Source organism: Colletotrichum orchidophilum (genome assembly GCF_001831195.1).
Source record: "Colletotrichum orchidophilum strain IMI 309357 chromosome Unknown Scaffold_204.1, whole genome shotgun sequence".
NCBI classification, from domain to species: domain Eukaryota; kingdom Fungi; phylum Ascomycota; class Sordariomycetes; order Glomerellales; family Glomerellaceae; genus Colletotrichum; species Colletotrichum orchidophilum.
In genome coordinates, this window is record NW_019173160.1 from 25,368 (window position 1) to 50,380 (window position 25,013).

Consider the following 25,013-nt stretch of genomic DNA (forward strand, 5'->3'; position numbering starts at 1 on the left):
TGGGTATTTACTGACCATGATCTTTGATCATTGGCATGGATCTGTCCCCTCCAATAGCCGAGTATGATGATCTACATCGAGGAACCCTGGAAGCACTCACAGCCGGATGAAGACATCCATGATATCCAACTGGAGATATTTCATCATGAGAGCTTATGAGTGCGTTCTAACATGCCCCCTTCAGCTACTTATATTAAAGTTGACTATAGTAGAAGCAATCTCAAGCCTGCGGGGTACCTTAAGCTTCAAGGAATATGTCTCATGCCCCAATGGGACGATGGCAGCTTGAAACCCGATGCCGCTAATCTGCGCTGTTTGGCTCCACTCAGAGAAGCCGCTATAGTGCCTAATCAATCTTTCTAAGGTTTCCTAGATCTCCTTCCGCGTTACGAGGGATACCGGTTCTGTTCATGTTTTCATCAAGAAGATCAAGTGGCCTTTGAACACGTGGCCCAAAGCGCCTCATACGCTTCTAGGTGAATGGTTGCACAAGAAATGTATTCCTGGGATCGGGGCTGAACTTTGGCGGATCTGACAAAGGGGCTCGGCTGGGGTAAAACGGAAGTTGAAAACCTTCTAAATTGAGGTCTGAAGGAGGTTCGGGGACCAAACCATTAGCCTTAGTAGGCTGCGCCTACGTCCCCGCAAGTCGCAAATACCGAAAGGCTCACGTCCCACCACTGACAATTTTGTCATCCAGGCTTGCACTCTATCGGATGAAACTAGAAGCTTGAAAACAGTGGAAGCAGAAGAGACCACGACGTCCAGGAATAAAGCAGTGTATCTCAACCACGTAATATTTTTGCCAACAATCACGACCTACAACATGCCTTTAGAAAGGCCAAGCTTTCTTGGACGTAGACAACCATATCACTGCTCTTCTTCAGGTAGAAAACTTTTATAAACAGAGAGTGACAGTCGCGGAGGCACTAAGTTTAATGAAAATATTAATTTCTTGGAAAGGATGTCATAATCGCACCATCACCAACATAAACTTGTCAAGCGTGTTATCCCAAAAAAAAAAAAAAAAAAAAAAAAGAAATCCCTCCAACATAGCTAAAGGGGTTATGAACGCTTCTGCTTCTTGCATTGTGAATGCCATCTGCTTGGGCACATATTCAACCCGTGATCTCATCTTCTCTCCTTGAGCTTCACAATCTCATTCACGTTTCACACTTAACAAGAGTCTTCGATTCAGTACACTGTTTACAATCTCTCCTTCATACATCACCCTTTGAAGTTGGACTCCCAAATCTTCATGTAGTAACAGAGTGAAAATTGCCTTCCGAAAAACTTTCGCTATTCCACCTCACAAATTCTCTTGCTATGTCTTGGAGATCCGTATCAACTGCTGACAGTGATAGCTCGGTTGATGGTTCGGAATTTGAAATCTTACTAAATCTGTCCCCTCTGTAGCGTGGTTGGTAGCCTTCGAAATGTGTGGCATCTGTGGTTTTCTTCGGTTTCTTGCTAGCCAGGGAACGAAAAAGTGGTCGCAGTGCAGGAAGACTTCCACAAAGGATGGCACACGAGACTTCGACCAGAGACCAATTGATAACATCGACATTATCCCAAGTAACATCGGATATAGAAGAGAGGTTGATCAGGTATTTCAATCTGACCATGCTAGTAACGCATCCACTACTGATGTTTAGCAATGATTTTCAGTGGCAAGGGTTTCTTACAATGAACCTAGGCCAAACATTAGACTTAGCCAAACCTTCTGCTTGGTATTGAGTTGCAGTCTAAGTAGCTCAGGAATTGGGAGAACTAGGATAGCAATGTCCTCGATGACGCTAAACACTGCGCCAGAGTAACCGATTGCTGCAATGTTCATACATTTCCGTGACGGATCGTCAAGATTCCAGATAGACTTTATCGGTGTGCATGCGAAGATAACAAGAAAAAGAAATATTGCTGCGTGCAGTACCAGAAATAAAATGAAGAGTTGTGTCGTGAGATAGAACCATCGAGATGAAAAGAAGATTCGCGAGATGAAGAGAAGGAGCGATACTTTAGCCAGGATCTGAGCCAAAATGTATAGCTGCTCGCCGACGTAGAACATCTGTATGAGCCTCGTGCTTGCCCGTGGGTCGACATTCCAGTAGTGCAGCCCAAACCCTAAAGTAGTTCCTGCAATCTGAATACCTGTTATGGCAGCTAGAAGTAACTAATAGTGATTTGTTAATCATCAAACATCATCGAATCTTCTTAGCTGTCAGACTTACCGTAGCTGCAATAATCATCCAGTCGTCCCACCATAGCCGACGGTCAATCAAGTATCGTGAGACGCATCGAAGTCCGACGATTGCGAAGGCTATTATAGACAAGGATAATGCCACTGCCCTTGCTTCTTCTCTTCTTGAAGGTTTCGGGAAAGCGACACATAGTTCTGCCTCAACCTGGGCAGCATCTATTGAAGAATAAGTCATCGCCAGGTCTTTCAAAGGTTGTCACATGTAGTCTTACGTTTTTGGTCCTCGAATGAACACTTGAGCCGTACACACGACGAAAGATCTGCTTGAAGTCCAACGTCGATACATAAACAGTTGGCGACAGTGGAAACAGAATCCAGCCCACAGCCACCGTGTTGAAGACCAGTTAGTAGACATGGAAGCTGTGAGCACGAATGGCACGTCAGTGAAATACCAACGCGAAGCAGTCTCCGGTTAATCGATCCCGAGAAGTGAGACTTGGAGATAGACATGACCAGGGGATCAGGTAGAAAGTACTGACTGCACAAGAAGGAATTTGGGATACAAGGCTGGGCACAGTAGTTTCCGCGCCCCATACTGGCATGTGACACGGTGAAAGCAGCAGCACAACAAAATAATGCTTCATTCGTCTCATGTTCGCAGGTTTATTCCAGATTTCATGGAAAACACTGCGAAACATGGATTAGAAAGGTAGATGTAGATGGAGAATGGGGCACAGAATTTCCAACCAGGTTAAGGGAGCATTTCCCTGTACATAAACACTGGATGAAAATTGAACGGGTGCACGAAGGAAGGAAAATAGCGTATGGTGCCCCTATGAAACGCCGTACCGTTTGCTAGTGTCTGAGCATCTCTGCACTATTGCACACTAAACTTGCGTCGTGTAGTACCATCCCACGAGGTCCCAGCCAACTCTGTGTGATGCTATTATATTGGAATGAAAAGGGGTTTGGCCATGCCATCTGGCAGAGAAAGGTGTGTGAAAGCATTGCCGGTCGCAATGTCATGTGAGAAAAGATACGCGTAATGGATGGCTTGCGCGCCCTGCGGTAGTCCGTAGTAGCCTCAAGATGGATGCCAGTCGAGAGGGGCGTGCTAGCTATCTAGGTGCCTCATCGCAGAAAGTTGGTCAATATCATGACAGTCCTAAGTTGTTAATGTTATTAACTTTCGCGACACGATTCAGTCTCAGCAGCTCGACAGGAGATGCTGACTGAGGTAAGTATTTAATGTTTATTTCGACGCACATTCTTGCGTGTTTAGCCCTGGATCTGACTAACTAAATTAGTGCAAGCCTGTCTGTTCAATTGGGCCACCGCCCAATCGGTAGCGCGGTCGGATGCTGGCAATGAAAGCATCGCAAAGCTATCGTCATAGTTGGGTGTTCCAGACCGGCAGGTGCTTTTAAGCCTCAAAACTATCTTGTATGTCAATGGGGATGTCGCTCGGGCGTTTTTAATATCTCTTAGTGAAGCAATAAGCAAACCACGTATATCAGTGCTTCTCTTGGTCTTTGATACCGTTTGGGTCCAAGTCAGTGCCGCAGCAAGTTTTGACTGTTGACTCTTCAACAAAACCAATCAAATGTTCGTTGTTGCTACTAATCCTAATCAGGGGTGCTACGGTGAGCTGGCGGCAAGATACCTCCAGAGCAAATGTGTATATCCTCCCCTAACCGAGTAAGTATGTTTCGACGTCCAAATGCCGGTTCTTCCACATGACCGGATCTCTCCTTCAATGTCAATGCCCCCCACGTCACATCCAGGAGGGGCGCAATGTCGCCAGCTTGTCAGTACCCGGTACTCGGTTGAGGGTCGACATTATTCATGTTAATACCTTTCCAAGCCCGTGCACCAAATGATGGAGTCAGCCTGAGCCTTATTTCCGTGGGAGAGTTTCGGTCCACATCCAGTGTAGGAATTGGATGTGCTTCAGCTATTATTGCTGTTCCGCCCCGAGCCAAGATGTAAATGATACCTGCAACAACGCGATAACCACCGGTGCGCTCAATGAGGTTATGCGTCAGTACACACTCCTGGTTCTGACTATCAAGGGCTAAGAACCCAGCCGCAGTTAGAGCCTTAAATCGGTCCGGTTCCTCTGAGGCGAATTGCGAAAGTAATCCACGGCCTAGTTAGACATTAACACGAGTGGGAAGTGTCATGAAAAGTCTATCTCCTCCTTCTGCGCCAAAATCGTGAGCGCAGGGGCTTCGTTTGTCGCATATATACTCAACTGTCAGGCCGCATCGTATCAAGTGAAGGGGTCGGCCGTCCACGTAGGATTTACTGGTGACTATCATTCGAATCTGCCCTTCCTAAGTCTACTACGCCTAGAATTCCCTTATAACTCCTTTCATATGGGGATAACGTTAATCCATCGCCGGTGCCACAATAGCTGCACCCTCAGAGCCCCCGGCGCCCCGCTGGTGGCTGTGCACCTGACATCAACGAAAAGAAATAACGTACGTAGGAGGCCGAAAGACCATCATCGTCTGCAGTTTAGCATAGTCGCATTCGCTGGGGATATCAAAGGCGTTGGTGGCAGAACCAATGATTAAAGCATATTCAATGTCTTGCCAGTCGCCTTCCAGCCATGCAGTACATCCAAATCTTCGAAGAGGATTCTTGTGCAGACGGACGACTCTTCAACGGAAGAAGGACTAAGCGTCCTCTACAAGTTTCCCTCGCGGACAAGGTTGTAAAGACCATCGAACCATCGATAAATTGCTGGCGACAACACGGATTGTATTGTTCTTGAAGCTAATGTGGAACCTTCGCCATGAGGGACTAACGAGAAACGATGTTCCAGGCATGAACTGAGATATACCACTGAGGCTAATGTCACCGTCGATATCTCTGAGGTCTTCCGTTTCCAAGAGACTTGCTGAAATGCTGCGTGGGGCCATAAACGTACTTATGTTAATGATAGTTTACTACTAGTTAATCCTTCCAAAAAGATTGGCCAGAAAAGAAACAACATTGGAGGCATTTTACATCGCCGACCATCAGAGTAGCATTGAAAGCTATCAATAGTAGACGAGCATGTTCTGCAGTAGCCTCATTCAAATTGCCGCCGCCCGGTTTGACCCTCGGTTCGAAAGTGGGGTTAGGACTTTTATACATTTGCGTTCGAAGATTGCCGTGGGAAGAATTCTCCCTAATAAAGAGGAAGAAGGCAGAGCTGCAGCTTAATTTGTCAACACAGAACCGCGACATCGTGCGGTCGCCATTTCTGTTCAGCTTCATAACTGACTAGTGAACATGTTCAAAATGAGACTAACAACAAGCTTAGGACATAGACGGAGCGATTAATACCTTGGGCATGTTATTTATATATGATCCGCTCTACAACGGGGTCTCGACGGAATAGTAAGCAGGGAGTTGCGTCTAGGTGCCTGTCATTCCCATCTACTCTGAGACTTTCGTCTTTACGCCAACGTGCATTGTTAACTTAACCGGCTTGGGACCAGTCTTTCAACCTTTCAGGCGTGTTTCCTACGTTCGGCGGGGTTTTTACACTACACGCATGCAAGGTGCTGAGCAATTAGGTGAGATCCGGTCAACCGCTCTCTCCTGTCTGCTAATACAATGGAGGGAATAGAAGGGCTCTTCTATGGAGAACATTGCCTTATTTTAATATGAGAAAGACTTCTGATATCTGCGGCAAATGGGTGAAGCCAATGTCTTGTCGATGTAGAAGTGCCAAAGCATTTGTGCGCCATGCCTAATGGGAGAGTCTTCTGCTAGCATGTTTTTGCTTTACTACTGGTTCCTGTAGTGAGGGCTGGAACTTTTACCACGGGGAACTATCAGACCTAATATAACCCCTCGTGCGTGTTGGTTTACAGTTGGTCACTTGCTAGTCTTTTCCCTGCCTTGTCAACAGGCTCATTCTAGAGATACAAAGTAGCTTTTTAATTGATCCTCATACCTTAAATGTTAGCAGAATTTCAGTCACTTACATCACCACGAATTTGAAATCTTCTCCTGTTCAGGAGGGATGCTAAATTCAATTGCGTTGCATCAGTGCTTCAGTGACTAAGTACCGTCATCCTTGTTTGAGCTTTTAAGCGGGTAAAGTGATGAACCCCTTGGACATAACCTCCTGAACTCCCTTGAGCCATACATTGGCCATCTTCACATATCCTCCATCATTAGGGTGCCTTGTATCAGCAAGATCGTCGAGGGTCGGGGCATCAGCGCCGCGCATGTCCACCATCGCGAATTTAGCCCCAGATTGCTGAAACTTTACCGCCAAGGCTGTGTACTGGTCATTGATTTTGATCCGACATGCGTCTTGTTCTGGGACTTTGTTGGCAAGAATTGAAGCCAGTATTACAGTGGTTCCGGGACTTTGCTGGTAGATTTTGTTGATCATGTCTGTGACATTGGTTCCGGCATCCGGCACCTCTCCGCCTTTGTTGCAGTTGTTGGTGCCAGCGTCGACTAGCACAAGATTTGGTTTCACCATAGGTATAGCTTTTTCGGCGGAAGCAGCGATTTGGTTGATTTTGAAGCCACCTGTGGCCTCGACGGCATTGTCGGGGAAATTTCCATTGGTTTTAGTGCCGACGTAAGTGGCATTCATGCCTTTAGACACGAGCAGGTCCTGGAGATCTTTTCGGTAACTGTTGCCAGTTGAGGATCCGGTACCAAACGTCACGGATGCGCCCAGCGCCATTATCCGTAGGGGCACGGTCGGCCCTGGCTCTTGTCGTGGCAGGTTTGGGGCCGTCATTGCACCGACAACGCACAACGTTATAAGGAAAGGGGGCCGCATCTCAAATTATGTTGTTCGGGCTGGCGTGCAAGACGCGACGGAGACTTGGGAATTCCAGGCAAATTCAATCCGAGCAAGACCATTGTCGCACCTGTTTTTGGCGATCGGGGCCATGCCTACTGTTATATCTCAAAAGTACGTGGGGTGGAAACTTGGGGTTCGGACGCCCATGCAAGCGAGTACACTTGAGCTGATGTCTGATACTCGCACGGAACCGGAAGCCGTTTCACTGCCGTCCGAGTTGTAACACATAATCCTCGATTGCATGCCGTCTCTCATTCTCTCAAGTACCAACCGTTGTACTAACGTCAAGTCATTATAGGTGTGATGACAGCACCAAGGTATGTACTCCAAACCTTATCAAGATAGCTTATTCCACATTCCACGCAATTATTCAGCGCCGAGCTGGCTATGTCATCTAGAAGGCCTATTCGCATTTTAATTGATGGCTTTTCTTGAGCTTGATCTCGAATAAGTGGCTTCCTCATATCATCATGCTCCCGCATATTCAAGCGGAAAGCGCCGCAGCAGGGATGAAGCATTCCGGTGTGAAGCAAATCTCAGATAAGCTTTTCCCCTCGGGCTGAAAACACGATTGGCTGTAATAATCCGAACTCGCCAGAGACCTTCAATCTGTAAGGAAGTCAAGACTACAACGATGGGATGAATATCAGATGGCAGCCTCGGCGTTGATAGTACTTCCAAGTTACACTGTTGTCTGCCAAGATGAACGCAGGTTCAGTAGTGGTATATCAAGTAGTGTGATGTGCACATTTCAAGAGAGCGCAACCCCTTTTTACTTCAATTATACGTCCCTGGCACGTAAAAGATGACAACCATCAATCCAACTTTCAACTATTTGAGGCCCGTTTTCGAGTCATGGTTTGACTCGCCAACGGCCTGTCAAAGCAAGCCGATATCGCATGCAACAATCCGAATACGAAGTGGCAAAAACACGAACATCTTGCATTCAGAAACCAATCACGCGTGGCGACCTAAAACAGTGTGAATTGAGCGTAAGCATGGGCTTTGCGGCAGTTCCATCCAGGGCCAAAACATGAAAGCTCATGATGGTATCTTGGGCTTCTTTCTTCTCTGCGATCCTCGGCCATATACTAGGGTTGAGCTTCTAAGGCCTCGCTCTTGTCCGATGCTCGCAGATTCATGTTGTGGACTCTAAACTAGGTGAGGGACATGTCCCGCAAGACGTCAAAATGGAAAGCCTTGCGCCATTTCGGCCTGGATTATCGAATGGTTGGGCTCAATGTTAGCAGACAATGGAGCCGGGAATTCCCCGGGGAAAATTTGCCCACCTATCCACAGAAAGACCCCCAAGCCCTGGATTTAATCTTGTTTTGCGTAGCAGCGGGCAGTTTCCAACGCGGAGAGCGCGGGGTAGACCGGAGCAGCTCCGGTGACCCCTGGTGACCCGCCGGTAGTCTTCCGGGTTGACGATTGGCTCGGCGCCCTGTCATTTCATAACCCCTTACCGACCAAAACCGATCGCACACAGAAATTTGACTGATAATAATCCGATAACAACTACTATTTGCCGGGTAAAGTCGAGTCACGAATCCACTTTCTGCAGGCGCCCATTGCATCTTCAGAGTAGGACCGATTGACTGTTGCAATATTACCCATCTCGGGCTTTACTTAACCGGCCATGACCTTAAGAGACAGAGTAAAGTCCATTGGCTCAGTTCGGTTTCTGCCAAGTTTACAAGTGCTATATTAAACTTCTTTGCAGGGAGCAAGTCTATGAGACCTGGTGGTAATGTAGAGTCTCTCGCACTGCCTTCCTGGATCCAGACTTGGCAAATTCGTTTCGTGTTCCACGTGATAATGAAGACTGCCGGGCTTTCTCTCGCTGTGGCTCTCGTCAGCTCTTCAGCTGCGGCACAGACAAACAACACCTCACCGTCTGAGGTGCCGTATTACGGACGAAGCCCACCGGTGTACCCATCTCGTAGGCGTTTGAGTATCATCGGTTGTCTCAGAACCCTCTAACATAAAGCAGCAATTGGCAATGGCTCAAGCAACGCTGGCTGGGCCGCCGCTTATCGCCACGCAAGGGCCTTGGTCTCCCAACTTACCGTCGAAGAGAAAGCAAACATCACCCGAGGATGGACCGGCACGTGTGTAGGAAATTCCGGCGAGGTTCCTCGGCTAGGGATTCCAGCACTGTGCTTCGCCGATGCACCAGACGGAATTCGTGGTCAAGAATTTGTGTCTGCCTTCCCAGCAGGAATCCACGTTGCCGCTACCTTTGACAAAACCCTCCTGTACAAATATGGCAAGGCGCTTGGCGATGAGTACTACGGCAAAGGAATCAATGTTGCTCTCGGTCCAGCTGCTGGTCCTCTTGGGAGAATCGCTCGCGGTGGGCGCAACTGGGAGGGTTTGTCGAGTGATCCTTACCTTGCGGGTGTTGGTATGGGCGCGATCACTCGTGGCATCCAGAGTGCTGGTGTTATCGCCACCGCCAAACACTGGCTTTTGAACGAGCAAGAGTATCGCCGACGGGTATCCGACCTGGGCGAAGCTATCAGCTCAAATGTGGACGATCGAGCGCTACACGAACTTTACGTCTGGCCCTTCATGAACTCTCTCAAAGAGGGAGCCGCATCTGTCATGTGCTCATACCAAAGAGCGAATCACTCTTACGGTTGTCAAAACTCCAAGCTTTTGAACGGAATCCTGAAAACCGAGCTTGGTTTTGAAGGTTTTGTTGTGAGCGATTGGCAAGGCCAAATGGGTGGCGTTGCCTCAGCTAACGCTGGCTTGGATCTTGTGATGCCGGACGCCGGATTCTGGGGAGAAAGGCTAGTTGAGGCTGTCATCAATGGTTCCGTAACCGATGATCGACTCTCTGACATGGCCACTAGAATCCTCGCTGGCTATCATTTTCTTCACCAAGAGCATGCTTTCCCTGCTCCAGCAGTGCACTCCAATTTTCAAAAGGCATACCCCGTCGACGTTCAGGATGATCACGCTTCTCTGATCCGCCAAATCGGAGCAGCCGGCACTGTTTTGGTGAAGAACATCAACCATACGCTCCCCCTGAAGAATCCGAAATTCCTGTCTATTTACGGCTACGACGCAACGGTCAAAGCAATCCCTTGGCAGAATCCCAGTCGCTATGGTGGCGGATACGAAATCAACTTCGGCTGGGAAACATTCAACGGGACCATGATTACTGGCGGTGGCTCTGGTGGCAGTACTCCTCCATACGTAGTTTCGCCATTTCAAGCCATTCAGGAGCGACTTTCAAAGAAGCGAGGCATTCTACGTTGGGATTTTTACTCTGAGAACCCATCTCCACCCTACGTCAACTCCGAGGCCTGTCTTGTTTTCATCAACGCCTATGCCTCTGAGAGCTTTGATCGCCTGAGCCTCACAGACAAACTCAGCGACAATCTCGTACAGAACGTAGCCGCTAATTGTTCAAACACCGTAGTCATCATTCACTCAGCAGGTAAGTCGAATAAATCGAGACTTCCTTTTGCAAGTTCTTGGGCAACTTTGATCAAAAGTCCTCAATACTGACGAATTCCAGGCATCCGCACTGTTGATGCATGGATCGATCACCCCAACGTCACTGCAGTTCTGTTTGCCGGACTCCCTGGCCAAGAAAGTGGCCACAGTCTTGTGGATGTGTTGTGGGGAGACATTAATCCCTCTGGCAAGCTGCCCTTTACTATCGCTCGGCAGGAGTCGGATTATGGAAGCCATCTCAACTCCAGTGCTTCAGACGACTTCTTCCCCGATAGTAACTTCACCGAAGGCCTATACATCGATTACCGTTACTTTGATGCAAAGAACATTACTCCTCGCTACGAGTTTGGCTACGGGCTTTCATACACTACTTTTAGATTTGCTGATTTGTCAGTTGGCCTCACATCAGATGCTGATACATCAGAATACCCCGACCCTGATCTGCCAATCGTTCAGGGTGGCCATCCATCACTATGGGAGATCGTTGCAGTTGCGAAAGTATCTCTCACCAATACCGGTGACCTGGACGGAGCGGAGGTTGCCCAGCTATATATCGGAGTTCCGGGTAATGATTCGCCCATTCGACAGCTCCGAGGCTTTTCCCGTGTCTTCCTATCACCTGGTCAGACGCAGTCGGTTGCGTTTGAACTAACAAGACGAGATCTTAGTATTTGGGATGTCGAAGCTCAACAATGGCGTTTAAGCCCAGGAATTTACACGGTGTGGTCTGGCTCATCAAGCAGAAACCTCGTCTTGCAGGATACCATTGAAATTCGATAGCACGTAATGGTCAGCTCATCTCCGGGGGTAATAAGTGAACAACATATGTTATCTGCATTTCCTTCGAGGCATTGATGTCTTTCGGATTGCTTCCCTCACAGAGCTGATCCATGAGTCTCGGATTTTCCCCTTCAGGGGAGGCGCGTCGCCCCGCTAAAAAATCCAATAGCTGGAGCTTAGGTAGTCTACAAGCCACGAGCATGTCTCGTCGCCTGCATATTATTGACATCGCGTTCAGGCTCAACAAGTACTTGGTTAGTCACCTACAATACCAGATGCTGACTAACATGGATTCAATTAAATAAATACTTAATTAGTCGCCTCTCATTCGTTCAATTCTCCCTTTTCCCGCCACATGCCCATCACAGCTAGCATTATACGGCACTGCTCTCCGATTTTCACTTCAAAATGTCTACTGAGTTGCTTCAAATCGATCTTGATGCACAAACTATTTATGAATATCATCGAATGCACATGCTCATCAATCCTGCTAGTGCCATCTTCTGCCTTTGCAGTCTCGACACGCGAGTAGCTACTCGCGCAGCTCAGCTTTTTCTCGGCGGACACGGGGACTATCTTATCTACTCTGGTGGATCAGGAAAGCTGACGGCAAGTCGTTTCACGAAACCAGAAGCCGAAGTATTTGCAGGTATTGCAAAGAAGCTAGGAGTACCTGCCAACAAGATTATTGTTGAGCCACGAGCAAGCAACACGGGCGAGAATGTCCGTTTCACCCATGCCCTTCTGAAAGACCTAGAACTAGACATCACAAGTTTTGTGCTAGTCCAAAAGCCGTACATGGAAAGAAGAACATATGCAACGTTCCGAAAACAATGGCCGGACTCTGAAACAGTGTTCACTGTAACAAGTCCTGAACTGGAGTTTGCCCAGTATCCTGACAAGGAGAACCCCAGAGACTTGGTCATTGATATCGTGGTTGGAGATTTGGTGAGAATCCGAGAGTATCCTGCAAAGGGGTTTCAAGTTGAACAGGAAATTCCTCCTAAGGTTTGGGAGGCGAACCAAAGGCTCATAGAAGCTGGGTATGATGGACACCTGCCTTGATTATCGTCCAAGATCTGTCAAGAGGATGTTACAGGGTTTAAATACAAGTTTTCTCCTGCAAGGTATTTGGTACTCCAACACAATCCCGATGCTTTCACCATGACACTGTTCAATCCTCATCAGGACTTTCGAAGTCTTCCCTCGCTTGGGACGCAATCGTGTCGTCTACAAGCACTCTTACGGCAAGCATTGCCATTCCCTTCGCACATGTGAGAGCTGCTTTATGAGCTTCGTGAGTCGCAGCAGCTGCCGCAAATTTGGGATTGTGGCCTGCCACATCTGGTGAGGTCGGAATAACGAATGCGCCGTGGAAGCTAGGCACGACATAGGACACATTTCCCATGTCCGTTGAGGCGTTAAAAGGCTTTGCCTGGTGAAGCTGAATTGTCTGGCCAATTGCCGCCATATCTTCCACATAGATCTTGCATAGAGTGTCATTAGCCCGTAAGTTCATGTATGTTGGCGCCCTACAGTAATTGATGTTAGCAAAGTGAAAACAAAGATAGCATTCATGAAAATTACACAATGTAATTAATCTCGCAGCCCGTCGCCGCTGCACCTGCTTCCAGACATGCCTTGACTCTCTTCAACAGCGCATCAGCGCGGTCGATCGTTGGGCTGCGAACATTCCAGTTCATACGGGTGTAATCCGTTATGACATTGGGAACGGTGCCTCCGACTTCGATTACACCATGAACCCGTTCGTCTGGCTGGATTTGCTGCCTCAAAAGAGCCACGCTGCTGTAGGCCGCTACAGCTGCGTCCAAGGCGTTCACACCTTTCCACGGCTCGCCTGCTGCATGGGCGGATTTCCCTCGAAATTCGACGCGAAATTTATGGCTTGCAATGAGCTTGAAGCCTGCAATTCCGGAGGCGCCATTCCCACTGCCGCCCTGGTGAGCTGCGGTTGGATGCGCCATAATGGCGGCCGCAATATCCTTAGGTGGGTTAAAGGCACCGGCATCAATGAGCTTCGCTTTACCACCACCCCCTTCCTCAGCAGGGGTTCCCAAGATGCGTAGGCGTCCAGGAATTTTCAGATCAACGAGTGCACGAGCAGCCCCCAAGAATGCTGCAATTGAAGACGTTGCAATGAGGTTGTGTCCGCAGGCATGGCCAATGTCTGGAAGAGCATCGTACTCAGCGCAAACAACGACTTGGCGGCCACCGGAGCCAATTTCGGCCTCGAAGCTCGTGTCGAGGCCATAAGTATGCCTTCTAACTGCGAAACCTTGCTCTTCAAGATAAGCCGTGATGGTGTCGTGAGCAAAAAACTCTTTGTATGCCGTTTCTGGGTTCGAGTGCAGTTGCTTGTTGATGTTGTTGTGGAGAGATGAGTCCAAGTCATCGAGATGCGCGTTGATAATCTGGCGGGCTTTGTCGTAGTCCAAGGACCCTTGCATTGCTTCGGGGGTTTGATTGGCGGTCTCTTGTTGCTCGGTAGCATTAGCAGCGACCGGGATTTGGATAATAGACATGGCGAAACTGTCCAATGTGGGAATGCCCTGTAATTAGCGAGGCGAATCTAAGAAACGTCTAAACTAAGTTGCCACGTTTGGCGGGCCAGGTCCAGCGCGGTCGGGTGGGAGTGAAATAAGTTTTGGACAGTTGCAGAATGCAGTGATCTTGAGAGTATTCGCTCACTAGGTGTCAGGGCGCGGGAGACATATCAATGATGATCCGCCTCTCACAGAGATGTTCATGACATTTGCTGGTGCGGGGCAACCATCCATCGGCAATCGGTGCGTTCAGCCAGCCGACCAGCAGGCCCTCCCGATAGGTACTGAAGATAGCCGATGGTCGGCAATTATGGAATATTTTCATTCGATGAGCACTTTGCCGCTACAGAGTACTCACCACCCGGAAGCTGTTGCTTATGGCCCAGCCAGCTTCGTCACTCGCTTTCAGTGTAATAGTCGGCTCTTCTTATCTTCTCTTTCTCCTGCGTATGTATAGACATTCTCTTCCGATTCCGTATTCCCTGTCAGTCCCGACAACGCTGCAACCAAGAGCTGTCATACCATCCACAGTTCCCACTCAAATCGTCCTCCTTTCCCCAGACGCGTCAACACGGTGTTTTCCAGCTGGAAATCCGGTGAGACACCCCAGCCCTTTACCTCCACTCGAGTACTTCAGCCGGAATCCTTTACCAGTCGAAACAGCCGACCTCAAATCAGTTGGTTAGGCGACTACCAATGAGCACTTCTCCCTCCGAAGCCGATCGGAGCTCACCCGGCAGCGCAAGCTCTGTCTCAGCCGACGGTCTTCACATTATTGCCGAGGAATCACCATCCATTGACGCCGCCGGACTTGTCTGTACCACCGCTTCCGCCGCAGCGGAGCGCACGGGCGAGGGTCGGAGTGGACCGCGTTCGAGAAACGGATGCTGGACGTGCCGCACCAAGAAGGTGAAGTGTGACGAGCAGCGACCAAACTGTCATCGTTGCACACGTCTGCGGCTCCTTTGCGACTATGCACCTCGCGTCAAGCTTACAAAAAGGGGCAAAACACGCAAAGGTCGGCTCCTCTCGTCTCAACCCGGCGCATCGTCTTCCTCGTCGGCTGGAGGAAATGGGACGTCGCCCAGCTTGCCGACGTGGGTGCAGACAGTCTCCCAATTAGACCAGTCCAAGGCTCTATCGTTGTTCAATCCGTCGGCTCCGGCTATGGGGGCTTGCTCCCTTGATCTTTCATCAGCTGATCACGAGGCAATCCGGTACTTTCGCACATCCTTTGCAAAGCAAAATCACACCAAGAACCCCGACTACTCGCTGTACTCCATCATGTTCGACATCGCTCAGACTGATCCTATGGTCATGCATGTGGTACTTGCCCTTGGAGGTCGGGAGTTGGAGTTCCGTCGCAACAAGGATGCAGAAGAGGCACGTGGCCCAAAGACGCCCATTCAGCATTACTCTTCAGCACTCAGATTGATGGCCGACACCATTGGTGGTGAGGACAATGGCCAACTGGATCTTGATGCAGTCTGTACAGGATTGTATCTCATGCTTCTTTACGAACAAAAGTATGGGGACGGCAAGTGTCAAGGCTTGTCCAATCATCTCGCCGGCGCAAGCTTGATACTACAACATCGCTTCAAGCATTTACTACTCCAGTTGCCAAACCCCTCGCCGGAGACGAACCGGAAAAGTTTAGCCCTCACGAGACGAGGACAAGATGCAAATGGGTCTCGCCTGTCACTTTACTCAGCACGGTTGCTTGTTTGGATCGCAGTGCATGATGCCGCCGCCGCATCATATGGTCTCGGCGGTCAACTGAACTGCGCTCTACACAAAATCATGGCTGCCCTTGATGGCCCCATTAGTAGCGGGATATCCAGCCCATTCCAGCCGCTTAAAGCCTTCGAGAGATTGCACCGCTTCTCTAATCCATTGTACCGGAGCATGTGGGCTGATTCGTACCCCCAGGCAGAGCTTCTCGACGACGTCGAGAATCGGAATGTTTTCGCTCTTCTGGGTGCCTGTGGCCAACTACGCTTCATGATTGCACAACTCGCTAATCTTTCACACGACGACGATAGTTCGCAGCAACAGCGCATTATGGTTGTCGATATGACTATCCAGCAGGTGGGCTGGAAATTCACCGAACTCCTCGAGGTTGCCGCAGAGCTATCGATCAGTACGGACAACTCCCATCGACTAGTGGCTAATATTCGCGGCATTGTGCCCCACTATCATGCCGTTGTTCTCGAATTTCTTCGTTTGACACGATTTGACGCCACGCCAATGCTTTCAGCCCGTCAACGCAACGCTCTGAGGGAAATCATGAGTTTGGCTTTCCAAGCTTTCAAGCATGAGGGTGACGAGTCCATGACACGCATAGCATGGCCGCTTTTCATGGTTGCTTTGGAGACAGACGACCTACTGCATCGCGAATGGGTTGTCAGCCGATTTCAGGCTATGAGTCGATTTAGCAAGAATCTCGACCGGGCACATATCTTCCTCAAAGACATTATCAAGATGCAGAACAGTCTTGTGAGACGGGTAGACGTCCGCGAACGCTTCCAATCCGGTGAGGTGGGCCTCTTCGTTATCTGAGCCGCCAGTACCTTTACGATCGGGGGTTGTCCGAGCTTTCTCAGCGAGCAGGCATCGAACGTGGCGTCCCCGCCGCGCTCCAGCCTCTGTAGTGGTTAATCTTGGCGTAATGCCTGGTAATCATGACTCTCCAGAGACAGAGTCCGGTATATTTCCCCACATTGCTAGAGGATGGCCAGAGTTGTCAGGGCAGATATGTGGATTTGCTATTGTCTCCTCCCCAAGCTGCGTCAGCTATCAACTATATCTATCAGTGACAACTTGGTCAGCAATTATGAAAGGCATCTTGTTGGAACTCGGAACACGAATTGCGGACAACAAGCAATTGTTTCGGTGACGACTTTTCCATCACCTCAACGGGCCTCTGCGAGAGGCCAATTCCGATATCCTTCGTAAGGCACTGACTGAGGCCGGACCTCCACGGCCTTGCACGGGATTGCAGCAATCGAATTCGAACTTCACTGGCTTAAAATGTCAAGCCTCGAAAAGTCAATAGATATAAGATTAGCTCCATCCGCTTATCAAAGTAGCAGCGTCCGGTCAGTTCACGGGAGCTCCCAACTGAAGCCTTACCTCAACATTGTACCTTATTCTTCTTCTTTTCCAGCCGCACTTGGTTGTCAACTGCTCCTCAATATGTCAGAGAAGATATGAAAAGCCTCGTATTGGCATTGGCCAAGCCGATGGACTGTGGAAGGACATTGGTGAAGGTTCCACCTCAATGCAGGGTCCAGCTCTTAGCGAAGACAAGAGGGTTCTCCGGAAGATCGACATGTGTTACGAAATCCTGAATGGACTTCTACCCCGGGATTACGATTACTGAGTTCAAGCTAAAGTCTTTTGTCCGTCACGACCATATAGTACCTTTTTCAGTTCCTTGACCAGTCACTTCTAAGCTGTACGGCCATCAGAGATGGCGGGAAGACTTACATTTGACTGGCTCCGAGTAATCCTGGTTAAGCAGTATTTGCTACTTTGGGAACCTTATTGCTTTAAATTCCGCAGGGGTCATGATGGCCTGACTTCCTGTCAGTAAGATTATTGCGACCTCGGCGTGAGTACCCTTTTCTTAGCAACACGCCCCTGGGGGCATAACTAATAGGCACAGTCTCGTTTCGGGTGACCGTTTTCATGTTCACTGCACTTTACTTCAATGCCGGTGGCGTACTGGCAAATCGCATCATGCTGGGTGTTTCCGAAGCCGCTGTTGCGCCAGGCCTCAGCATCGAGAACAGCCTCTCCGGTATGGCGCCTGACTCCTTGTCGGTACCATTGCTGGTATATTTGGTGGCATTGTTACTTACGCCATCGGTCATGTTGATAGCATTGCTCCTTGGAAGGCATGTCTTTCGTTCGATCGGTTAAAGGAACATTGAAGATTTACTGGCTTTTGCAAGCGAAAGCTGTTTTCCTCATCTTTGGCGGAATTACCACGGCCTGATCCTTGACCATTTCCTTCCTTTGCCAGACACGCCAATGAAGGCTCGGTTTCTCAATTAAGCTAATAGCAAGAAGGTCGTCAAGCGTGTCGAGGAAAACCTGATGGGGATTAAGAGCGACACATTCAAATGGTACTGTGCGTTGAGGCCCTCGCTGACATCAAAGTCTGTCTCCTCTTCAGCATCTAGATGAGCGCCCAGATTGCCAATGGGGGTGTCCACGGGTTCGGATCCATTGTAATAAAAGGAATGTGCTTCAGCACTCTCAACACCCTCACTGTGCAAATGCTAGGATCCGTCTTCCTGCTTGTAGTCGTCTTGATGTTCACCAGAAGAAGTATTGATCTCCGCAATAGCCTCACCTATTGAATGGCGTGAAATCAAAGAATCTCGATCGCTGGTGCTGCCATGATACGCCATATACCATCGGGCCCGAAGTGGGCACGATTCATGGGGTAGTGCCTGGCGATCGCGTACAGCGTCAATTTGCCCATGATCTTATTCGCGTCGTCCGGGAACTTTGGCGGATTCACCAAGAAAAACACAGGAAAGGCAATGGTATGTGCGAGTTTCCAGATCTCGTCAAAAGGATGCTGGTTTGAAGGATAACGGACGTTCATTGCATATTGTTTTGATAATATTCTTGGCCCGCAACCATGCTTTGAATGGGAAGGAACTTCTTACAGTCTGGTTTCTTAGCCATGTTGATAAGCTACGGTCTTGGAGTCTTGATGTGCTGTGTTCTTCGTTACTATCTTAACCGGGAAAACAAGCAACGCCACGGTATTGAGATGAGCTTTATACTGGTGTTAGAGACTACATAACCCTGGATTTGCTTGATAAAACGGACAAGGAAATTGGGCAGTCTAGATGTGTACCTATACTGAAGGCGTGGTATGTATTTAGTCAGGGTTGCTAGGTTTCCTTGACTGATATGAACCATTCTCAAATTCGATCAACGCACCGGTCAACCATTTCCTAGCACCAGCATCATCAGACTTGATACAATTTCTGTGGCTAAATTGATTCCCCCACTGACCATTTGAATCATTCCAGCTCCCAAACGAGCGGCTCCTCGCCTCTTAAGGAGCGCCATTTGTTGGTCGCTCTCATGACATCCTCGCACCCCTTGAGCAGGAAGCTCCATTTCTCTATAAACGTTTCTGTGACCTCCCAACCGTCCGGATGCCAAGGATCCGACCAAGCAATGATGCCTGGCTGGCCAAGGGAAACGTCGCCTTCTTGACAGCCAACGAGATCGCTGCACAAGTCATGTTGGCTATACTGGTCACGAAACTTAATGGCATTATCGCGCATACAGCCCGACGGGAAGATGTCAATCCAGGTTTCGTGCGGGGTCGAGCTTTGCGTGGGAGTAGGCATTAAAGTGTCTGGCACTTGACAGGGTGGCGGAAACAGCGGTGTTGTGTGAATGTCTGGTACACATGGGCCCGCGAGCAGGGACGTCAGAGAGAGAATGTGAATGTTCGTAATCGTGGCCCTGAAGACATTGTAGTAGATCAGCGGAATGAGGTGATCCTTGTACAGAGGGAACCATGTAGTGGGATTCTGGAAATACGGCGGAACGTGTTTTGCTAATCGCGACTTGCCACTGTTAGGGTGACGTGGAGGTAGCCGTGTCTGTACACACATCACATCCCTCTTTGAAGTGACAGGCAGATCTATTCGCTGCCCATCTCTGTTGGATGTAGTCTCCGAACAGTTGTGTGGTCCTCCGAACAGACTCACTTCAGCTGGAGACTGCGTCGGCGGGACCCAATGTATGAATTCTAGACTTCTTTCTGAGCACAGGCCGGGCCACGATTCTTTGTGAGGAGACCCATCGGCTATTGATGTTTTCGTCTGCTCATTTTGATGCGATTCTAGGGCCTTTCGCTTTCCTGTGAGCCGCGTAAGCTTTGTCTCGGCAATACTGAGCCTGATGTGGGCTCCCCGTACTGTAGGCTCTCACGTTGAGGCGATTCTGTCTCTTTCGTCTTTCTGCTTGATCCCGAAGACCGGTCCAGTCATCATCCCGGCACTGTGCTTCCGAGGAATGAAGCATGGGCGCTAAGACGTGAACTCGTGGTTCGGTCTGCGAGACCGGCATTGCGGAGCAGGGTAAGATGGAGCAGCTGACGCGGTTGGTTCTTTGGACAATGCAAAGCGATGAGATGAGAATCGCGGCCTTCAATTGAGGCAATTTATGAAGATCAAAAACTTAGTTGATGTTGTTGAGCACCTCGATCAAATGTCGGTAGAATTTCCGCGTTAGCCGCTATCCGGGATGTGTCAGGTATTGTTCAGCTTCCCTTCCCTCCCGTTGTCCTAGGGGCTGAGCATCTGAAATGGGCTTACAACGCCTTCCCTCTTCCGGACGAGTGTTCATTAGTCTAGGTCGGTCAACACCAATGATAGTCCTCGGCCGAGTGGAGTACTGCTTCTGGTGGTGAACCCTTTGATTGGTGTTGGCAGTTCCCGTGGAAATATTTCGCCAACAAGGACTAAAACACCATCGAAGAATCTCATCCGAAATAAAGATCTGGAGACCAAAGTCATTTTCCCCTTACTATCTGTTTTTGTAAAAGTTATCGAGTCAGAGCCCACAGCAAGGAGTTTGCCAATCACTTTCGCTCTTGGGGGAACTTGCTTCAGCAGTAGTGCTGTTCGTGTCAACCCCACGCTTTACAAGCTCTTGAGTGTTCAACAGAATCTCGCTAGAATATGACCCAAATATACGAAGAACTGTTGGTTGAAACTCCCAAGCTGCAATATGAAGTATTCATCAATCACTTGTCATTACTTTCACAAGCCAGTCGCCCCTACACAAGCTCGTGGTTCAAGCAACGAAGAAGCGAGGAGTCGAGGAGATTTCGCATCTCCGATTGCGTCAAAGCAGATAATGGACTTCAAGCCTATGGCTGATTTGAGGGGTCTTTATTCATTTTCAATCTGCATTTAAGCTGTACCCTGGGCTCAAACATCATTCTGTGCATGCTTCGTGCTCCAGACGCTGGTGGCGAACCACACCTTGCCACGGAGAGGGGCTTGCCACCCTATTCTGTGAAATAGTACAGATTCAACATGGAGTAGAAGTGGCTAAACATGGGATTCTTGCCTCTCACAGAGCACGGGCATTACACTTCCAGGGAGCACGGAGTAATTGGCCTTCCAAGGCAACTTTTCCTCAGCTGATAGCCGCATTGGTAACAGCGTCTTATCCGATTTCTACCAAATGTCTCAGTGCTTCCGCTTTGCGTCTAGCTGATATAGTCTCATTTCTTTCACATACCACGCAATTCCACCCCCGAAATGTTCTTGGGGGGCCGAGAAGTCCGGCTAGCTTGGAACTACGGGCATGGGAACGAAGGCTGGACTCGTCTGGCTTCGCTTCTGGGCCCTCCTGTCAACAAATTTCCCAAGGGAACGCAGCGAGGCGGTGCGGCTTCTAAGGGGAAGCCGATGAAGCTACATCTAGACCATCTCGTGAGCTGGTCGTGACCCTACCGCCATCGACTATATTACACTCGCGCCTGTCTTCCCCTCGAAGCAGGTTGTAACCTTCACCAGAAACCTATCCACGACGCTCCTTCAGTCACTGCATCACCGCCTTTGGTGTTTTTCTTTTCCCCTGGGTTATTGCTCTTTCCCTTATCTTGAGCCTTCAATTTCAATCCAAAAACTTGATCAGCGAATTCATCGGCACTTCACTCAAGATCCGGCTAGTTGCAGAATCATGATGAGGCCCATTGGAACCATATCTGTTTTTGTGGCTTTGTTATCAACAACCCAAGCACAAATACCAAAAGTCAGCGGCTTCAATTTGGTGTGGTACGACGATTTCAGCGGCAAGGCCAAAACGGTCCCAGACCAGAATAATTGGATCATCGACACAGGTACCAGTTATCCTGGCGGTCCAGCAAGTTGGGGCACAGGGGAAATCCAGTCATATACCAATAGCCCCAATAATGTCCGAGTCAACGGCGCTGGGAATCTTCAAATCACCGCCATCAAGAGCACAACAGGCGCATGGACTTCAGGGCGAATTGAGACTCGAAGAGCCAATTTTATGGCGCAGCCGGGGGGAACCATGCGGATCCAGGCTAGTCTGAAGATCCCCAACCTAGGAGGCAACGCCGGCGTTGGCTACTGGCCCGCGTTCTGGACGCTGGGCGCTGCATATCGCGGCAACTACTGGTAGGCGTTTTCAACACCAGCCAATTCTAGACCTCCAATCTAACCAATCTTGTCTAGGAACTGGCCGGCAGTTGGTGAAATTGATATCATGGAGAATGTCAACAATCTCGACCGCGCTTATGCCGTCTTGCACTGCGGTACTCAGCCTGGGGGAGCCTGTAATGAGCCATCTGGCCTCAGTGCGTTCCGTTCTTGCCCTGGGAATTCCTGCGCTGGGAACTTCCACACGTTTATGGTGGAAGTCGATAGGTCAAAGTCCGTGGAAGCGATCCGCTGGTATGTCGACGGCGTCCAGTTTCACCAGGTTCTCCAGTCGCAACTGCCGGCGGCTACCTGGAAGGGGACTGTTCAGAAGCCGCAATTCATCTTGTTAAACATGGCCATTGGTGGAGCTTTCCCTGACGCAGTCTATGGCAAGAAAACACCTCTCAGCACCACCTTGTCGGGTGGGACTTACGAGGTGGAGTATGTTGCGGTTTACCACACTTAAGAACTTCGTACATGTACCGTTCTGCGATTCTCCAGAAGATTCTACGCTGGTGTTGGATACGTTTTACTTCGAAGTCCAAGATACCACAATAGATATTACTCAGCTTGCTGCGCAGTAATAATATTTGTCAGATTTCCACCTTGCGATACTCGGGCTCTTCCGCCAGTCCTAATGGTTAATACGTTCCTGTGCGATTACATATGCCACCAAATAGACACGAACTGTCATGGCTCACTATGCTTCCTTTAGAAATAACATCTACTCTACTTCCATATATTTGATCTCCTCTTTGTCTTTTCTCAATAGCCAAGAGCGGTTCCGGGCGCTATCGCCGACTAGATTGTCTTGAAAGGCTGGACAGGTAATTAGGAGCGAGGTGTTCTTACAACCTTGTCCTCTTCAAAGAATCGATGTAATTTCCCGAGTACGCGGTCTCATGCAGTCAACACTACGAGACTTGTTTCTAAGTCGATTCGGCTTGGGCGATATTTGTAGATCCAAGGTGCGTGGGAACTTGTAGAGCTGTCCATTCACATTTACTGCCTATAACTCCTTCCCTCAATTTGAAATCAACTTGTGGGATCAATACCTCACGTAAGGTACTGTGCAATATGTTGATCTCTTCTCATGAAGTTTCACTGCAAAGTTCGGCAATGTTGAGCGTTGGATTACGGTGTGAGTTCTAGCCTTTAGCAGTAAAATCACACTGTGTCGAGACCAAACGTCGTTCCAGCGACGACAGCTCTTCTATGACGACATGGACAGGTGTGTGCACTGTGACCACTCATCAACGACGACAGCCTCCTTCTGCGATCCACCCATCGCACTGAAATCCACTGCTTTGCCACGACCATGCACCTGGCTAGATGTAGGTCATCTTTGGAAGCCATAATTCATACCTGTAATGCTTGCATAAGGCCAGTCAATAATCACATCCCGCCGCGCATCTCATTCACCATGAAACGCACTGCCACGACTGCAAACCTGTCTCATGGAAGTAAAGGCGTCAAGAAACCAAGGCCAGCAGTTCCTGAGTATCACTTGACACCTTCAGTAAGAGGTGATGATGGCGAAATTGTGTGGCCCGCCCCAGAAGTCAAGCTGGAGGCTGCGAGGGCCTTTATTCGCGAATGGTACGATTGGCGGATGTCATGAGCTGAAATTTTATGCCTATAGAAGTCGTAACGAGTCAATTTCTCGAATGCTAACGCTGATCAGTGTCTCTGCCGGAAAACCCTCATTGATTGTCCCGGATAAAGACGCTGATGGCCTCGCCTCTGGCGCCATCTTGGAACGTACTCTCGTTCTTCTCGGCCTGGATCCGTCCCTCATCACCGCATACTTGCCTCCAAAGGGACAAAATATCCACGTTGAAACATGTCGCTCAGATATGGCTTCTCATAAGCCGACCTACATCTTCGTCCTAGACCAAGGCTCTCGCTCTTCACCACCTCTCATCGACGGTCCCCACCGTGGCATCGTCATCGATCATCATCACGCACTGGAAAACGACCATCCTCAAGACGCATTACACATCACAGCATGTGACTCCCCTCCCGTGGCAACAAGTTCTTTACTCACGTATCTTATCTGCCGAGATCTCCACGAGGGCGTGCAAGGAGCTTGTGACTGGCTATGTGTCATGGGAACCCACGGGGATCTGGGTAATAACTTGAAATGGGAGCCTCCGTTTCCCGACATGAAGTCCACGTTCAAAACATACACGAAAAAGGCTCTCAACGATGCCGTATCACTCATCAACGCCCCGAGACGAACAGCATCTTATAATGTCCCTTCCGCTTGGAAAGCCCTCTGTGCGTCAAACTCACCAAAGGAGCTGCTTAATAACAAGTACCTGCTCGCTGCTAGAGCAGAGGTCAACGCAGAGGTTGAACGCTGCACCCACACGCCCCCCAAATTCTCCGCCGACGGCCGCATTGCCGTCTTCCACATCAGCTCAGAGGCCCAAGTCCACCCTGTCATCGCCACCCGATGGGCTGGCCATCTATCATCGTCAAAACTCGAGGTTGTTTTGGTTGCCAATGAAGGATATTTGCCTGGGATGGTGAACTTCTCGTGTCGCATTCCCCGCTGCGCGAGAGCCAAGGAGCCACCGGTGAACATTATTGAGGTCTTGGAGGGGGTGGCTGCTCGTGCCAAGGACTCGACTTTGAGAGAGCGACTAGGAAGCTCATTCGCGAGGGGTCACAAGGAGGCAAGCGGCGGTATTGTGTCCAAAGCCGAGTTTGACGAGTTGATAGCCGTGCTTGAAGTTGGCAAAAAGGTGGAAAGAGAGTCACCAAAGAAGGCACAGCGGCCAGCGCAGGCAAACACTTTGTTAAACTACTTTGGGAAGAATTAGATATCCTACCAGAGTCAAGGGTAATCGTTCCAACAGATTCTGATGCACTAGTAGTAGCACACTGGAATCTTGAGGAGCTTTGAATATGTCATTATTGAGTGTTTATGGTCGCCTTTCCCACATATAGGG

The 25,013-nt window shown here is 49.3% G+C and overlaps 8 protein-coding genes across 8 annotated transcripts; 4 read left to right on the forward strand and 4 right to left on the reverse strand.

The window, feature by feature from the left end:
• Nucleotides 1-1,256: 1,256 nt before the first annotated feature.
• Nucleotides 1,257-2,799, reverse strand: CORC01_13642 (uncharacterized protein; the record flags this gene model as incomplete). The annotated part of the gene is made up of 5 exons (XM_022625258.1): nucleotides 1,257-1,641; nucleotides 1,686-2,170; nucleotides 2,229-2,413; nucleotides 2,470-2,617; nucleotides 2,737-2,799. The coding sequence occupies 5 exons, from the start codon at nucleotides 2,797-2,799 to the stop codon at nucleotides 1,257-1,259; spliced, it is 1,266 nt and encodes a 421-aa protein (XP_022468228.1).
• Nucleotides 2,800-6,284: 3,485 nt separating this feature from the next.
• Nucleotides 6,285-6,998, reverse strand: CORC01_13643 (GDSL-like Lipase/Acylhydrolase; the record flags this gene model as incomplete). The annotated part of the gene is made up of 1 exon (XM_022625259.1): nucleotides 6,285-6,998. The coding sequence occupies one exon, from the start codon at nucleotides 6,996-6,998 to the stop codon at nucleotides 6,285-6,287; it is 714 nt and encodes a 237-aa protein (XP_022468229.1).
• Nucleotides 6,999-8,558: 1,560 nt separating this feature from the next.
• CORC01_13644 (glycosyl hydrolase family 3 N terminal domain-containing protein) lies at nucleotides 8,559-12,338 on the forward strand (the record flags this gene model as incomplete). Its single annotated transcript, XM_022625260.1, has 4 exons — nucleotides 8,559-8,964; nucleotides 9,016-10,473; nucleotides 10,555-11,213; nucleotides 11,646-12,338. Coding segments are annotated over 4 exons (3,216 nt in total), but the record flags the coding sequence as incomplete, so codon positions are not given.
• A 109-nt stretch (nucleotides 12,339-12,447) lies between these two features.
• On the reverse strand, nucleotides 12,448-13,816 carry CORC01_13645 (metal-dependent amidase/aminoacylase/carboxypeptidase; the record flags this gene model as incomplete). Its single annotated transcript, XM_022625261.1, has 2 exons — nucleotides 12,448-12,805; nucleotides 12,861-13,816. 2 exons carry the CDS (start codon nucleotides 13,814-13,816, stop codon nucleotides 12,448-12,450), a joined length of 1,314 nt encoding a protein of 437 aa, XP_022468231.1.
• Nucleotides 13,817-14,533: 717 nt separating this feature from the next.
• Nucleotides 14,534-16,396, forward strand: CORC01_13646 (uncharacterized protein; the record flags this gene model as incomplete). Its single annotated transcript, XM_022625262.1, has 1 exon — nucleotides 14,534-16,396. One exon carries the CDS (start codon nucleotides 14,534-14,536, stop codon nucleotides 16,394-16,396), a length of 1,863 nt encoding a protein of 620 aa, XP_022468232.1.
• A 2,486-nt stretch (nucleotides 16,397-18,882) lies between these two features.
• Nucleotides 18,883-19,945, reverse strand: CORC01_13647 (uncharacterized protein; the record flags this gene model as incomplete). Its single annotated transcript, XM_022625263.1, has 2 exons — nucleotides 18,883-19,736; nucleotides 19,795-19,945. The coding sequence occupies 2 exons, from the start codon at nucleotides 19,943-19,945 to the stop codon at nucleotides 18,883-18,885; spliced, it is 1,005 nt and encodes a 334-aa protein (XP_022468233.1).
• Nucleotides 19,946-21,574: 1,629 nt separating this feature from the next.
• Nucleotides 21,575-22,522, forward strand: CORC01_13648 (endo-1,3-beta-glucanase; the record flags this gene model as incomplete). The annotated part of the gene is made up of 2 exons (XM_022625264.1): nucleotides 21,575-22,032; nucleotides 22,090-22,522. 2 exons carry the CDS (start codon nucleotides 21,575-21,577, stop codon nucleotides 22,520-22,522), a joined length of 891 nt encoding a protein of 296 aa, XP_022468234.1.
• Nucleotides 22,523-23,374: 852 nt separating this feature from the next.
• Nucleotides 23,375-24,884, forward strand: CORC01_13649 (DHH family protein; the record flags this gene model as incomplete). Its single annotated transcript, XM_022625265.1, has 2 exons — nucleotides 23,375-23,655; nucleotides 23,741-24,884. 2 exons carry the CDS (start codon nucleotides 23,375-23,377, stop codon nucleotides 24,882-24,884), a joined length of 1,425 nt encoding a protein of 474 aa, XP_022468235.1.
• Between the last annotated feature and the right edge of the window lie 129 nt (nucleotides 24,885-25,013).